General features: G+C 40.5%; 1 protein-coding gene across 2 annotated transcripts in view; it reads left to right on the forward strand.

Moving 5' to 3' along the window:
- fat3a (FAT atypical cadherin 3a) overlaps nt 1–18,217 on the forward strand; it is a 135,265-nt gene that overhangs the window by 76,165 nt on the left and 40,883 nt on the right. For both annotated transcript variants that reach the window (XM_055225931.1, XM_033976900.2), the window contains 6 exons: nt 7,355–7,565; nt 8,431–11,159; nt 11,796–13,161; nt 15,695–15,891; nt 16,188–16,341; nt 16,699–16,932. In XM_055225931.1, the coding sequence (XP_055081906.1) occupies nt 7,355–7,565; nt 8,431–11,159; nt 11,796–13,161; nt 15,695–15,891; nt 16,188–16,341; nt 16,699–16,932 (4,891 nt within the window). The remainder of the gene's footprint in view (nt 1–7,354; nt 7,566–8,430; nt 11,160–11,795; nt 13,162–15,694; nt 15,892–16,187; nt 16,342–16,698; nt 16,933–18,217) is intronic.

The raw sequence follows: 18,217 nt of genomic DNA on the forward strand, positions 1-18,217 counted from the left end.
CATTGTTGAAAACAAATCATAAAAAAGCCAGATTGGAATTTGCCAAACTACATGTTGACAAGCCACAAAGCTTCTGGGAGAGTGTCCTATGGACAGATGAGACAAAAATTTAACTTTTTGCCAAGGCACATCAGCTCTATGTTCACAGATGGAAAAATGAAGCACATCAAGGAAAGAACACTGTCCCTACTGTGAAACATGAAGGAGGCTCGGTTATGTTCTGGGGCTGATTTGCTGCATCTGGCACAGGGTGCTTGAATCTGTGCAGGGTACAATGAAATCTCAAGACTATCAAGGGATTTTAGAGAGAAATGTGCTGGCCAGTGTCAGAAAGCTTGGTCTTAGTCACAGATCATGGGTCTTGGAACAGGACAATGACCCAAAACACACAGCTAAAAACACCCAAGAATGGCTAAGAGGAAAGCATTGGACTATTCTAAAGTGGCCTTCTATGAGCCCTGACCTAAATCCTATTGAGCATTTTTGGAAGGAGCTGAAGCATGCGGTCGGGAAAAGACACCCTTCAAACCTGAGACAACTGGAGCAGTTTGCTCATGAGGAGTGGGCCAAAGTACCTGCCGAGAGGTGCAGAAGTCTCATTGACAGTTACAGGAATCGTTTGATTGCACAACCTTTTGAGGCAATCACTGCAACAAAATATTAAATTAAGGGTACCATCATTTTTGTCAAGGCCTGTTTCATGAGTTATTTTTTTTAAGTAATTCTGTTGAAGCATGGTTGAAAAGCAATGTCTGACTTTCATTGGTTAAATTTCATTTTAATTTTTTTTTAGATGATGTTTTTATTGGAAATGTTTTTGATTGTATTTAAACATATTTAAGATTTAGGCTGACAGTAAACTTGACTCATTAGTAGGCTGATGAGGATAACATATTTTGAAGTACGATATAATGAATAAAATATAGACAAGAAGTGATTGTTACGTGCCACTTGGCCCAGGGGTGGTGGCACGCAACGAAAAGATGTTAAAAACTGGGTGTAGAACAAAACGGGAGCGTGGAGACGTGGTCAGAAATGATCAAGTAAATTTATTCTTACAAAAATAATGTTCAACAGTGGATACAAATTAAACAGCTAGATAAGACAAAAATAAAATACAAAATAACAAAAAAATGCTGCAGAGGAGGACCCACTGGTCCCAGTTGGTTGCTGGAACACGTCAGGTGCGGCTCAACCAGTGGGTGGATCTGTGTAAGCGGAGACAAGGCTAAAACCGAACTGGTCCATAACACTTCCCCCTATAAAAAAAACAGACTATACCCGCCATAATTAAAAGTCCAAAGATTTGGGTTTTTTTCCCCTCAAAAAGGATATAAGTCTCCATCACCACTCAATCCCTGGTGGTAATGGGAATCCTTGAAAACACATTAAAAACTTCAAATTGTCAGCCACAATACAGATGTTCACATCAAAAGGATATAGGTGCCCATCACCACTTGCGTTCAAGCGGTGATGATAGTCCTCAGTTTTGCGAGAGGGCGTCAGCCACAACATTGTCTTTCCCCTTCTTGTGCCAGATGGTGATGTTATAGTCTTGGGCCAGCAGTGCCCACCACATCAGCCGCTGGTTGTGGTTATACATCTGTGCTAGAAACACAAGAGGGTTGTGGTCTGTGAACACAGAGACTGGGACATTAGTGGACCTGACATAAACATTGCAGTGTTGGAGGGCTAGGAGCATGGCCAAAGTCTCCTTCTCGTTGGTGGAGTAGTTGAGTTGATGCTTTTTGAATTTGGTGGAAAAGTATGAGACGGCACAGCACCAGCTCCTGTGGCACTAGCATCCACCTCTAAACAGAAAGGTTTTGTATAATCAGAGCAGAGAGGACTGGAGCACTACAAAGGAGTGACTTGGCTGCTTCAAAAGCGCTTTCATACTCAGCTGTCCAAATGAAGGGGACAGAGGGACTACAGAGAGCAGTGAGGGGAGCAACCAACACTGAAAAGTTTTTACAGAAACACCGGTAATAGCCAGCTAACCCCAAAAAACGGCACAACTCTCTACGGGTAGTAGGAGTAGGGTAGGTGAGAACAGCCTCAACTTTTACGTTTACAGGTCATACCTGTCCATGACTAACTACTTTGCCATGGAAAGTTACAGTGGCCCTACCAAAGTCACATTTGGCCAAGTTGTCTTGAGACAAAAGTTTAAAAACCTCATGTAAGGTGCAGATGTGTTTGGGCCAGGTGTCTGAGTAAATGACAATATCATCCAAGTAAACGTTACAATTAGGGACATCACTAAGCACTAGGTGCATAAGGCACTGGAACGTGGTGGAAGCGTTTCGCATGCCAAAGTCCATTACAGCATACTGCATAAAATGGTCAGATGTCACAAAGGCAGATATATCAGACGCTCTGGGTGTTAAAGAGACGTACCAGTAGCCTTTCAACAGATCTAGCTTAGTGCTGTGCACCACAGGGCCAATATTGTCAATACAGTCATCCATACATGGCAGAGTAAATTAATCAGGTACAGTGACTGCATTCACTTTCCTGAAGTCCGTGCAAAATCGAAAAGTGCCATCTGACTTGGGAGCAAGAAGACTGTAACTGGGCTTGGCCAGGCCATTATCCAGCAGGTACTCACCCTCTTTTTTTATGGCCTCACACTTGGTCAAAGGACAACGATATGCATGCTGTTTAATAGGAGCAGCAGACGCTACATCAATATCATGCTCAAGTACATTAGTGCGAGAAGGGGTGTCACCAAACAATGAGGGGTAGGAATAAAGCCAGGATGTCATGACGTTGGTCTTCCCTCAGATATGACAGATTGGCACCTAAACTGGACATAAACTCAGAGTTAGACAAACGATCACTGTTGGAGAACAATAGGCTCTTTCACATCCTCCTTAACTGACATTTTGAAACACCCAGGTGACAGACAATGCACAGCTAACATGGACTGAGTTGGCTTCTCTGCCCTTGCATGGAAAAGCTTGAGCATATTAACATGACACAGCCTGGTTTACCTCCTTCTCTCAGGAATAAGAATAAGGTAATCTGTGTCTGACAGTTTCTTTTCAACAACATAGGGGCCAGAGAAACTGACTGAAAGAGCAGAGCCCATCTCTTACAGTAAAAAGCATAAAACGCCTTCATTGCAATCCTTGCCTTTCTCAAAATAGAATTTGCTAAGCATTGATTTAAGGGTCTGGTGCCATCTTTGTAATGCACCCTGAGACTCTGAGTGATAGGAAGCTGGACACAGAGTGGGTCATACCACATGACTGCAAGGTCTCTTTAAAAGTTCTACACAGGAAGTTGGTTCCTTGTTCCGTCTGCATGACCCTAGGGAGGCCAAACATGGTGAAAAACTTAGTGCTTTAGTGACTGAAGGGGCTATTATTTTTTGTAAAGGAATTGCCTCAGGAAAACGGGTAGTGACACACCTTATAGTTAACAAAAACTGGTTACCCGACTTTGGTTTTTGGGAGAGGGCCAACACAATCAACAATGACATGCTCAAATGGCTCACCAAGAGCAGGCACAGGACATAGGGGTTCCGGTGGTACAACGTGGTTTGGCTTGCCCACAGTCTGGCAGGTACAACAGTTCTTACAAAAACTAACCACGTCAGTCTTCAGACCAGGCCAAAAGAAGTGTTGCAGAACACAATTATAGGTTTAAGTGACACCAAGATGACCAGACCACAAATGTTCAAGCCAGGGATAACACATGCTGTCTGTAACATTTCGGAATCACAGTTTGGAAAACTGTGCACCAGTCAGTAGAGTCAAGGTTGATACCTTCCCTCGGAACCCACTTGCGCATCAACACTCCCCTGTCAATGAAGAACTGATTGTTGTCATCTGGATTCTCCAAAAAACATTTGGTTAATGTGGCATCAGACTTTTGTTCTTTAATGAGAGCTCCATAGGTTAGTGGTGGGGACACAGGAGAAACTGGCTGGGTATCCCCAGTCCTAACCTTGACCTCAGTCTCAATATGGCCAGAAGAGGGTGCACTGCCCTCACAGAAAACAGGAGTGGGCACGGGGTCACACAGATCAACATCACTCTCCTGAGACAACTCTTTAGACTAAGCCCGAGTCAAAACGCTGACGAAGAACACTTCAGGATGTTGTTGAGACAATTAATCTTGTTCAGAGCCAGGGATAGGCTGACTAACAACCTCAGGAGAGGGATACACTTTTCCACCTGCAATATCATTTACCATGATAAAATCTACCCCCTCAATTGGAAACTGGTCCCGAACAGCCACCGGAAACTCCACTAGCCAACTTTGACTCAATGCGAACATTATGCAGTGGAGCTGGAATATAGCTTAGGCCAATACCCTTCACAACAGTGCTTGAGTGACATTCAGTTGTGGGACTTGGAGGCAACACACTGGAGAGAATAAATGGCTGTGAGCCACCCATATCCACAGTACTGTAAATGGCCGCTTAGCGTCGCCTGCGACTGAAACAAAAGCCTCAAAAATAAAGGGCTTGAAACACTCATCTGGTACCACAGAGGGTGAGCAAGTAGGCCTAACAACAGGAAGGACAGCAGGGACAGTTTTAATAAGACCAACGGCTTTTGGTTTTGGTATGGGTTGTTTTTGCTTTAGAGTGTCACATTCAGCTACAAGCCAGATTTGTGGCAATAGAAACATTGCTTAGGCTTCTCAGGTTTAGTATTGTTTTGGAAGTTCGAATTAATAGGTTTCTCATTTAGTTTTGAAATGCACTCACACGTAAAAGCAGCTTTGTGCATAAGAGCAAATTCATCTGCTGAGATCATGGCTTGCTGGAGCGAAGTTACTTTTTGCTCATTTAAATATACAATAATACGCTCAGGAAGACAGTTTAAAATCTTCAATCAGAAGCAGCTCACCATAAACGCAAACGTGCTGACTTTACTCACGGAGCACGATCGGTCAAACAATAAGCTCCTTTGATGAGCAAAATCCACAAAGCTCTGGCTGAATGATTTTCTAAGCCCCCTAAAATGTTGTCTGTATGCTTCGGGCACAAGCTCATAAGCACGCAAGATGTCACTTTTTAGTTTGTAATAATTTAAACTATCAGAAATGGATAATGACGCACAGGCTTCTAAAGCTTTTCCGCTTAATTTATATTGCAGCAAAATAGACCATACATCTCTAGGCCAGTGTAGCGCGGACGCAATGCGCTCGAAAGCCCCGAAGTAGGACTCTACCTTGCTGTCACGGAAAACTGGGACAACCTGGATGTTTTTGGTTACATCAAACGCATGGCACGGACCAACAACAGCTTCTTCCTCCATAACAGAACCCCGTGTTTGTAGCTCTAATTTCTAGCTCACATTTTAAAAACAGATTCAGCCTCCAACTTTTTTAGTTCCACCTCCCTAGCGGTGACAGCTCCCAACTCAATTCACTTTAGCTCAATTTCACGTCTGAGCTGGAACTCGCGCTCCTTTTCTTCCTTCTCATTTTTGAGACTCGCAATACGGACACTTACCCAGGCATCACTAGGGGAGGATTCTGCACCCAATGCTCCAGACGAAGTACAGACCTTTTCCTTTGTCTCAAACACGTTTGAAGAGACTACCTGCAACGGCGGTGTCGAGCTACCCTCCAAACAAAGATGCCACTGCATCACCTGCGGTCTCTTCCCCACCAACAAATTTTAACATAAACATCATTGGTTGAGCTGTCAGATCCACTGATCCATAGGTTGGCGGTGCAATTCTAACTCACACAGATGAATGCTGTCATTGTGTCCTTGGGCAAGACACTTAACCCACCTTGCCCTCAGTGTCTGCATACACTGGTGTGTGAATGGGTGAGTGGTTCCTTGTTGTAAAGCGCTTTGAGTGCCTTGAAGGTAGAAAAGCGCTATAGAAAAATGTGACCATTTACCATTACAGCCAGGTAAGACCAAAAACTCATTACCAAACAAAACAGCCAGTACAGTTTCCCTCAACTCTCCCACACATGAACTAACAGAAATGTGAATATCATAATGTTTGACGATGTCAATCAAATTGCATTTTCTGCAAGAGTTTAACACGCCCGACGTCAGGTTAGCCACAAACGCTTTCAAATCTAAGGTAGCCATCACTCACTGGACAACGAGAATCACTGCTGATCCGGATCACAGCTGATCACACTCGCAGCTCAACTACACCTGTTTCCAATTTAGCTGCTCAGTGCACCCGAAGGAGTCATCTGGGCGTGCGCACTCTTACACGCTCCACACACTGTCCACCATGGAATAAAAGAAGGGGTTAGTTAGGACACACTACTTACAATAGCCACAATTGCACACAACAAAAATAAGATACCTAGATACCAAAAATAAGATACCAGATACTGGTAAAAACTAAACCTAGTCCATCTTCTCGGGTTTGCTGAGCTCGAGGCCACTGTGAAGCCCCCAACAAAGAATCCACTCCACTCAGGATTCACCCTGAAAATAACAAACTAAAACAAAAAACAGGTGCCCGGTGGAATGACTAAATTAAATTAACCAAGCTGGACAACCCCCTAGTCTAATCTGGGATAAGTGCGTAGAATAAACAATATGTGCAGGCTATACACAAACAAAGGCACCCATAACACCACACGATCAGATTGCACACAAACACACTCACACACATTCGCAAAAATGCTGTACATACCACAGAGACGAGCCCCCAATCTGTTACTTGCAACTTGGTCCAGGGGTGGTGGCACACAACGAAAAGATATTAAAAACTGGGTGTAGAACAAAACGGGAGCGTGGAGACGTGGTCAAAAATTATAAAGTCAATTTATTCTTACAAAAATAATATTCAATGGTGGATGCAAATCAAACAGCTAGATAAGACAAAAATAAAATACAAAATAACTAAAAGATGCTTCAGCGGAGGACCCACTGGTCGCTGATGTGGTGTGCGCTCCGGGATTTTATTCCCCAGTTGATTGCTGGATCGCACCAGGCAGTGGGTGAATTGGGGTGGGTGGATCTGCGCAAGTGGAGGTAAGGCCAAAACAGGACTGGTCCGTAAAAGCGATAATATTCAAAATCATTGAATAATGTGTATTTATTCCCCCCTCCCCCCAGTGCAGAAAAAAATGACCAAATATCCCCAAATGCAAAGAAAATCTACACACTATAAATAGTGAGCCTAAAAAATATTGTTTCAGCTATTATTTATTCAACAATAAGTCAATATAGTAATTATCGTGGCAGGCCTACCCACTAGTTTAAAATCACTGCTGTTACAGTTTAATGCATAATTTGGTCTAGTTCCTAAAAAGGAATCAGAATTTTCTCCTGACTTTTGATCTAATTAAATACATTATGCAGTAGGTCTAGATTCTTCACTATTTATACATTTCTTTTCTCCATTTCCAGGTAAAGGACCAGGAATTCCCATACAGGAAGAATCTGGCCCGGGTGCTGGTGGAGGTGGAGGACATAAACGACCATGTGCCCATCTTCACCAGTGCTCTTTATGAGGGTTCTGTCTATGAGTCCGCTGCCGTGGGCTCCGCTGTGGTACAGGTCACTGCTCTAGATAAGGACAAAGGCCAGAATGCAGAACTGCACTACTCCATTGAAGCAGGTAATTATAAAACTTTTCTGTAAAATACAAGCTACCTATTCTAGCCACAAACAGAACACAAAAAATAACCCACAACCAAACTATAAACCTTTAGTTTTGAAACAGCTTCCAGCTGTTAAGTTTAATAGTATTACCAAAACATTTTATAGTTAGTTATGTAAAGTTACTTTCGCAAGAGAAAATAATTGAAAATAGTCAATAGTAGCAATTGGCTTTTTTTTACATTCAAGGCACTCAAAGCACTTTACTTCAAGGACCCACTCATCCATTGACACACATATTTACACACATTTCCTATCTGAATACTGAAGTTGGTTGGCAAAATGATTTCTGTATATTAAGTACACATATACAGTGTAGTATACACTCAAAGTTTATAGAGAAATGTTGATTGTATCCATATACAGTATATATGTATAAATGGAAATATCAAACCTGTTAGCCGCCGCGTTCCAAATAAGAAGTGAACATGGCTGCGCTTCCGGCTCCATTGACTCAATTCTAATTCGCTTTCTACAAAACGCCTGCCCCTCTTTTCATAACTACTGCTGGCAGACTTGACATTTTGGTCTTGAAATGTTCTTATTAATCCACACTAACTGGTTCTGGTGTTTTTATTTGGCTATTTTGTCCATAATTCAATATATGAATATTAATTACAGACTAATGAGACACATTCTTTCCATGAGGTTGTTCCCACTAGTGTTAGCAACATCTTTAGCTGGAACCGAATACCGAATATGGGTGACATCACACTCCCTTAGTCCACTTTCTTATACAGATATGGCTGTATCTGTGGGTGGCAAATAGGTTGAATTGAAATTCCTACATGGGTCTTTCTCAGTTGTTCTTATTTATTTTACAGGTAACACTGGGAATGCCTTCCAAATTGAGCCTGTTTTGGGAATCATCTCCGTTGCGCGAGATTTGGATTTATCAAACATCGGCCATTACATCCTCACAGTCAGAGTCACGGACAACGGCTCTCCTCCTCTCTCAACAACCACTGTAATCCGGATCGTTGTCACTCTTTCGGACAACACTGGCCCCAAATTCCCACAACCAGAATACCAAGCCGAAATCACGGAAAACGCTGCTCTCGGAACATCTGTAATTACTATCAATGCTGTTAGCCAGTCAACGTTAACTTATAACATCAAACTTGGCAATGCAAATAATGTTTTTCAAATCAACCAGTACAGCGGAGTGATTACCACCCAAAAGCAGCTAGACTATGAAACCAAACCATCTTATACGCTTATTGTCCAAGCTGCTAACATGGCTGGTATGGCTACAAATGTTACTGTAATAATTCATGTTGTGGATGAAAATGACAACCAACCTGTATTCCAACAACTTCACTATAGAGGTAGCATTAGCGAGGCTGCTTCAGTTAATAGCGTTGTGCTTAACTCAGATAATTCTCCCTTAGTTATCAAAGCTACAGACGCCGATCGCAACCAGAATGCTGTTTTGATCTACCAAATAGTTGAAGATACTGCAAAGATGTTTTTCTCTGTTGATTCTGGAACTGGGTCGATAAGAACTATAGCTAATTTAGATCACGAAACTTTTTCAAGCTTTCATTTTCACGTTCATGTAAGGGACAATGGGAAACCGCAGCTGACAGCTGACAGTCCAACAGAGGTGACCGTTGAAGTTATAGACACCAATGATTCTCCACCACGCTTTACTCAAAGTGCATATGAAGCTGTATTGTTATTGCCAACTTATGTGGGAGTTGAAGCACTACAAGTTTCAGCCATTGACCCAGACAAAGATGTACCCACAGAGCTAACATATACGCTAACAGATGGAGTATTGGAGCATTTTGCCATCAAACCTTCCAGTGGTGTGATTGTGGTGAAAAATAATAACTTCTCAAAAGAGCGTTTCAGATTCAGCGTCAAAGTTTCAGATGGTAAATTCTCCAACACTGTTTTGGTGACTATCTTAGTTCGTGAAGCACTGGATTCTGGTCTTAGTTTTTCCCAAAGTATTTATACATCATCAATTCAAGAAAACATTTCCAATAGCACCAAAGTTGCTGTTGTGAACGCCATTGGAAATCGCTTGAATGAGCCCTTGAAATATACCCTACTGAACGCAGGCACACGATTCCGAATTCGTCCAACTTCCGGCGTAATTCAAACTACAGGAATACCTTTTGATCGGGAAGAGCAAGAGTTTTACGAATTGGTTGTTGAAGTGAAACGTGAGCATGACCGATTGCATGTAGCTAGGGTTTTAGTAAGAGTTCAAGTGGAAGACATCAATGACAATGCTCCAGTTTTCGTCGGATTGCCATACTACGCAGCCGTCCAAGTTGAAGCTGAACCAAGATCGCATATTTTTAAAGTCATGGCTGTTGATGGAGACAAAGGCATCAATGGAGAGGTGTCATACTACCTGAAAGACGATCACGGACATTTTGAAATCAACCGACATACTGGGATTTTGAGCCTAAAGCGTGCATTTGAATCAGATCTGTCCAATGTGGAATACCACATGGTGATTTTTGCAAGAGATGGAGGGTATCCACCTTTATCTACAAGCGTTGAGTTCCCAATAACTGTTGTCAACAAAGCAATGCCAGTTTTTGACAAACCTTTTTATACCGTGTCTGTTAATGAGGACATTTCAATCCATACACCTATTCTTGGCATCAATGCTACAAGTCCAGAAGGCCAAAATATTATCTATACTATTGTGGATGGTGACCCTTCTCTTCAATTTGATATTGGTTTTGACACTGGTGTGATCAGCGTCATTCATTTTTTAGATTATGAAGAAGCCTCATCTTACCGTTTAACTGTAAGAGCAACTGATTATCTAACCAGTGCAAGAGCTGAAGTTGATGTTGATATAATTGTGCTTGATATAAATGACAACCCCCCTATTTTTCAAAAGATGTTTTACAAAGTGATTTTATCGGAATCGGCCATGATTGGCACCCCTGCACTTCAAGTTATCGCAATAGACAAAGATTCAGAGAAAAATAATATTGTACGGTATCAGATTTTTTCTAATGAGCACAATAGCACCGATTACTTCCACATTGATAGCAGTAGTGGACTGATTTTAACTGCACGAATGCTCGATCATGAACTTGTCCAGCAATATAACTTTATAGTAAGGGCTACCGATAATGGTTTCCCACCTCTAAGCAGTGAAGTCTCGGTCATAGTTGTTGTAAATGACTTGAATGACAACCCACCTGTTTTCCACCAACTTCTTTACGAGGCATATGTGAACGAATTGGCTCCAAGAGGACATTTTGTTACATGTGTCCAAGCTTCAGATGCAGACAGCTCAGATTTTGACAAATTGGAGTACAGGATTTTGTCTGGGAATGAGAAAATGAACTTTGTGATGGACAAACAAACAGGGATTATAACTTTATCAAGTCATCATAAGCAAAGAATGGACCCAGTCTATAGTTTGAATGTTTCTGTTTCCGATGGAGTTTTTACAAGTACAGCCCAGGTTCATGTGACGGTTTTGGGAGCCAATTTGTTCAGTCCAGTGTTTGAACAAAATCTATATGTAGCTGAGATCAGAGAGAACTCACCGGTGGGAACCAGAGTTATACAGGTAAGAGACAATGCATTGATATACAAACTATTTGGTGATGTGTTTGATTTAGCAACACAGAGTAAATGTAACCTATGAGATTATTTGGTAATGCAATACAGCAAGTTCTTTTGTCACTTGTGCAATAACTAATTGCAAGTTTTCAAAGTTATTTTCAAACCTTTGGGGCCGATAGAGTCAATAGATCCTATCAAGCAAATCCCATGTACTGAGGCAGCTACATTAAATACAATTTTACTTCTCTGAGTTGTTTTCAGACACCATACTTTTACTCCTACTTGAGGAATATATTTGACAATACTCTTGCTTACAATGTTGTAAATGTTGTTTATATATACAATTAAATTAACTTCAAATTAAATATCAGATGGTAGGTTTAGGCAGTTACTCCTACTTTTACTCTTATTTGAATAGTAGTGTCACTAATTCCTCTTTACTCCTTGCTCCTTTACCTTTTTCATGTACTATTACCTAGTACTTTTAATTGAGTAACATTATTTTGAAGCAACAGTTGACTTACCTGAGAGTAAAACTTGGTGGCTACTACTCTGCTTCCTTATTCCTTATGCTTCTTTTTCTTATTATGTGCTATTTGATTTTATCAATATCATATTCACATGTGTTTATTGTATCTAGGTAAAGGCGACTGATGCAGACCCAGGCGTATACGGCCAAGTCTCTTATTCATTTGTGAACGACATTGGAAAAGATCAGTTCAGTATTGACCCTAATGGACAAATCCTCACTTTGGAAAAACTTGATCGTGAAGAGTCTTCGAACAAGAACATTATTTTAACCATCGCCGCCCAAGACTCAAGTGGGCGTGCTTCTTACTGCACTGTCCAAGTCACTCTTCTGGACGAAAATGATTGTGTACCACGTTTTCAGGCAACCGAATACAGGGCGTCAGTCAAATCAGATGTTGCTAAGGGACATTTAGTGGCACAAATCCAAGCTTTTGATCGAGATTCCGGTTTAAATGCTAAAGTTACATACTCTCTTTACAGTGAAGCCCATGTTCCAGTGGTAGACATTTTGGAAATCGACCCAGACAATGGTTGGATGGTAACGAAAGGCAGTTTTAGCCATTTGCGAAATTCAGTTTTGTCTTTTTTTGTCAAGGCAGTGGATGGTGGAAACCCAATTCGTCATTCACTAGTTTCAGTATACATACATGTCTTGTCTCCTGATTTGTACATACCATCTTTTACACAACAACAATTCCAATTCAACACACCAGAAGACACTCCTATTGGTTCAGTCATTGGTAAAGTACATGTAAATATGCCCCCTGGATATGCTTCGCTCCCTGTTTCATTTGCTTTAGTCAATGGAGAGATGGGCGAAAATAATCAAGATGGTATATTTGTAGTAGAGAAAGATACAGGAGCAATTAAACTTGATAAACCACTGGATCATGAGGTTATCAAAGGATTTCATTTCAAAGTTTCTGCAATGGTACAACAGGCAAAACTAGACTCAGTAACTTCAGTTGATGTTGAAATTAAAGTTTTAGATCTGAATGATAACAAACCTGCTTTTGATGCTAATAACTATGAAGCTACAGTAATGGAAGGCATGCCAGTTGGGACAAAAATTATTCAAGTTCATGCTATAGATCCTGATTCAGGCGCCAATGGACAAGTTACATACAGTCTAGGAAACTTACTCCAATCAGAAATGGACTCTTTGCTTGAAACGTTCAGCATTGATACCAACACTGGCTGGATCTCCACTCGGAAAGATTTGGATCATGAAACAAATCCATCTTATACATTCACAGTAATAGCAGCAGATTTAGGCGAAGTCGTATCTTTGTCCAGTACTACTACCGTCACTGTTGCCGTGTCGGACATCAATGATAACCCACCAAAATTTCTGGAGCAGCATTATTTTGGGACAGTACAAGAGAGCGACCCTCCGGGGCAAGTGGTGGCTGTACTCAACACCAGAGATGACGATAGTTCTGCAGTGAACCGCCAAGTCAGCTACCACATCATTGGTGAGTACAATTGGCAGATTCAACTATTTGTTTTAACTGTGTAATTCCGCAGTTGTCCAAGTAGCATCCATAGCAAACAAAAGATGAAAATTTTCTCCTCCTGCCAACATTTTTAGCGTGCATATGTTTGTTCAACTATTAACGGATTGTACATTCACACATTGATAATGGCAAAAGTCCTGAGGACACAGTTGTCTTGGGGCAGTCTGTCTGTCAAATGATAGATGTGTACTTGCTACTTACATACCCATATAGGGAGGTCTTGGCATAGGACACAAAGTAGTATTAGTTGAGGAAAGAGGAGCCAATTGATTTCTATAAAGAGGAAGATGGAAATTCTGTATATTATTGCACTTAATGACTGACCTTAACATAAACATTTTAACAAATTGCATTGCTTTGGTTGAGTACCATCTATTAGGTCATTAAAACATTGTAGTTATCTTTATAAATCTGGAAAATCCCTGTTTAGCATGTAGCATCAGACTGTTGGACTTTCCCAATGGCAGCATTTGATTGATGTGACCTTATTGTTGAATGATGAAGGATTCATGAAACACTGCCGGGAGACAGCAATCAAACGTATGGGAAGTGTAATGACAGATCTGACCTTTTCTGAGCCGCTCCACAAAACCAAGGCATGTTTAATAAAGATGAAGGAGACTGAATAAGCCCCATGCGGCTTTATATATCACATAATGGCACAGGGCAATAGACTTGGATCATCCTTGTTTTACACTCATAAAGAAATGTCTACTTGTTATTAAATCAACACATAACCATAAGAGCAAAAGCTGCTGTATGCCTTGTGCCCATCCCAAGCCTGGATAGAATTAAACTGTTGTTGACAAGACCTTCGCAATAAAAATCTGTACTAAATGCTTACGTGCAAATCACGAGAGACTATAAATATTTTTTTCATTAGGCAATAGTTAATATACTGTATTGTATTAGGCTTTTTGTATCTGCACCAGAGGATTGTATCATTTTGAGTTCAATTATTACTCTATTCAACTACAAAAATAAAATTAACTAACTTGTTCAGAGTCAAGGAACCACTCACCCATTCACACACATTCATACACCAGTGTACACGGACTCTGGAGGTGAGGTGGGTTAAGTGTCTTGTGCAAGGACACAACAACAGCCTTCATATCTGGGAGTTGGAATCGTCCCGCCAAACTGTGGGTCAGTGGATCTGACCATGCAACCAATTATGTTTATGTTGAGAGTGGGATTCAAACCTCCAACCTTTGGATCAGTGGACACTCTACCAACTGAGCTACTGTCTGTTCTAGTAATAGTGAAATATTAATAATAATTTCAATTATGAACCAAATAATAGTGAATATGATTTTTGCTGTAATCAAGCAGCTCCAATCAGGCACAAGAAGAGGTACTTTGTTTGGTTGTGACCACTCCAGAATTAAATATAATGCAAAATTACCAGTTTATTTTTGTGTTTCTACTATACATCTTATTTGGAAAAAAATTAGATTAGTTTTGTTTTTTTGTTTTTTTTTTTACCCCCCTCAAATACTCAAAACACAGTGTATACTTAATTACATTATCTGAATGCATTTGATAAAGAATAATGTAAATGCAGTCTGTTTTTACAGTTGGTTGTTGTGGCACCATGTGGTTTTGCATTTTTCTTTACATAACCGACTTCTGCCGGTTATCTTAAAGGAAACTCTTTTGAGTTGAATCTTTGAAATAACCCTTTAACACACAAGCAATAAGTCTTTTCAGTCAATAACAAATAAACAATCAAAACAAACCATATGTGTGAGTTTTATCTGAATAGTGGACTCAAAAAAGTACTGCTGGGAAAGTGACTGTGATAAGACCTCTCACAGACACATGACCTCATGATAGCAGCTGATTTGGCGGTCACTGAAATGATTTATATTTATTTGATCTGTTAAAAGAAATTACCTTGCAGCTTTGAGAAGAACAGGCAGTTATTTTACCAAACATTGCATTATTTTCATACTTAATTTAATGAACTATGTGAGTTGAAAAGTGAAGGGAAATGCATTTTATTACACTATTTACCACTTAGTGCTATTTGAACAGTATTGTACATTAAGACAATTAATAAGCTATGTATCTTTTCACATGTCATCTCCATGTTCACAACCATAGAGATGTGATTGCTTTGTCTGGAAAGCTTTACTATATAGCATTATATTTATCGATCTTTCATTTTATAGTTGTTTTAATTGCCTTGAAATACAATCATTCGTACTCTGAGCAGGGTGATGTCTTCACAGATCTGACTTGTACTCTTGGCCTGATGACATCAACTGCTTGTCTTCATAGAGATAGATCAGTTTAATGCTCCACTGTGGAACATTATAGACAAACCAATAACTTGGAAACAAGCAGGTAGCAGACTCTGCTACGTAGTTACATAGTGCAGTTTAAATAATCAACTTGAATTTGTTATTATTGTTTTAATTAATTGTGGTCATGTGGTTTATTAGCTCCAACTTACTAACCAATACATTTGTGAATCTGTTTTTTTTAGGTGGGAACTACCGTGGTGTGTTTGCCCTGGGCCTGGTTCAGGGCGAGTGGAAGATGTATGTTAAGGGACCTCTGGATCGAGAGGACAGGAACCTTTACGTCATCAATGTAACTGCGAGTGATGGCTTCTTTGTTTCCCAGGCAACGGTTGAGGTGTCTGTGACAGATGCCAACGACAACAGCCCCATCTGCGACCAGGTCAGCGACACTGTCAATGCAAGACAAAACATCTTTTGAAGGGATATTTTCCAAAGCAAAGAAAAAGTGATTTAAAAGTGTAAATGTTGAAATATAAAAAAAACATATCTCATGCCCTTCTTTGGAGAATTGAATGTTTTTAGTGTATTTATTCTGTGTAATTTTAGACAGAGTTATTATATTATAGAGTTATACAGAGTTATTATACAATATTTTTTTCTGTAAAAGGGCAACAGGGTGAAAGAAAGATTGTGAAAAAATTGAAGTAAGTAAATAACTTACATGCTCTCATCCAGGCGGTGTACACTGCTTCTGTCTCGGAGGACGTCCCAGTGAACAGTGTGGTTCTGAGGGTCGTAGCTGCAGACGCAGATGTGGGGGTCAGTGCCTGGGTCCAATACAGTCTCCAAGGTCCTGGCTCTCAGGACTTCAGCATCGACCCAGACACTGGTAAAGACTGTTCTTCAAAACAAGAGCCTCCAAACTGAAGGCACAACTTATATCTAATTCATGGGTTTCAACTTCCTGTTTATAGGTGCAACTTTGAGCACTTTTCACCATTTAAGATATAATATTTAATTTTGAGTTGTTAATTTCCATGGTGATGTTGCAAATATTTCAACACATTTTTTTCACATTTGATTATGTCATAATTTCAAAATAAAGACATTTCCCAATTTAAAGTTAATTTAATTGAAGCTATTGTGAAAAAAAAACAACAACTAATTTATCTTTTTATTGAGAAGGCACTGGGCATAGTACCAGTTTTTTTTTCCAGAAACATAACACTTTGTCTATACTCAACAGGTGACATCAAACTAATGGTGAACCTGGATCGAGAGGTGACACCTGCCTACAGACTGGTTGCTAAGGCGACAGATGGTGGTGGCCATTTTTGTAGTTCTGACGTGCTGCTAACTGTGAGCGACGTGAATGACAACCCTCCTCTCTTCACCCTGCCTCACTATACTGCCAGTGTTTATGAAGACACTGCCCCCAGAGCCCTGCTGACCCGCATACAGGCCATAGATCCAGACCAGGGTAAGACCAAGAGCTCAACCACTTATCAGTGTCAATGTCAAATTTATTAGTAAGGCACGTTGATAGGCAGAGTACATAACTCTGCCTATCAAAATAACTGTAGGTCAAAGTAGCCTGTGACTAATCAAAACTGTTAAATATGGCTCACATAGCAACAGCCACCTCTTCAAATAGTCTAGCCCTTTCATAATTGCCTTGTTCAATATCAGGGCTCCCTGGTCTAGCAAAATAAAAATGTATACATCACTGCATTTGTCATAGGAAAGATTTTTAACTCTTAAGTTGCACAATAGGAATAAATATTACCATTTAAAAAGTGTATATTCATGAACCATGCTAAGAATAAGTCAGGACATAAATACAACTAACTAGTGGAAATACATTTCAAAAGCCATTGCTCCCCTTGAATCTAGATCAGTGGTTCCCAAACTTTGTGTAGTCGCATACCCCCTGAGACATTTATTGACTACACACGTACCCACTACTGCGACACACTTCAAGATAATGTCTGTTGACTCTGAACACATTATATTATATAAGAGTCATCGCTTTCATAGCTTTTAGGGCAGGCCTAGGAGATCCAAATAATCTAAAATCTTATCGTATTTATAACTATGGACTCCACTCTTAACGTGCAAACCTCTCCTAGTAGACAAAGACTTGGCGCATTAGCGCGGGTCATTAGACGGCCAGTCAGAACTCTCTCCTGATTGGCAGAGTCCAAAACTTTCTTCACCTTCCTGGAATAGCCCATAAAAATAGCATACAATGTATTAACTTCCATGTCTGTGTAGGCAATCAGTCGTCCAGGTCTGATCCATAGCAAACAACAAAGATAAATCTGTCAGCTGGACAAATCTTGTAGGAGTGAAGACGTTTCGCTGCTCATCCAAGCCACTTCTTCAGTTCTGGTCAAAATGCTGGTGGCCACTGCCTTTAAATCTATCTGAGGGGAGGGGCTAACTACACTGAAACTGTAAACAGCTATTGTCTCCAGTTTCAGCTGAAACTACCCTATTCAGCCCTTAACGACCCTGCTATTTTTGTCATTGTTCTGGGTCTGAGGATGGAGTTATAGATGGGGGAGAGATTATGTCTCAGGCCCCCATTTCTGTTTAAGAAAGGATTCTCTTTCCTAACAAAAATAGCTTCTTTAACTCCTCCTTCCATTCTGACCAGAACTGAAGAAGGGGCTTGGATGAGCAGCGAAACGTCTTCACTCCTACAAGATTTGTCCAGTTGACAGATTTAACTTCTTTGTTTGCTATTAATTTCCATGAAAACA

This window comes from Periophthalmus magnuspinnatus, chromosome 13 (genome assembly GCF_009829125.3).
Source record: "Periophthalmus magnuspinnatus isolate fPerMag1 chromosome 13, fPerMag1.2.pri, whole genome shotgun sequence".
Lineage (NCBI taxonomy): Eukaryota > Metazoa > Chordata > Actinopteri > Gobiiformes > Gobiidae > Periophthalmus > Periophthalmus magnuspinnatus.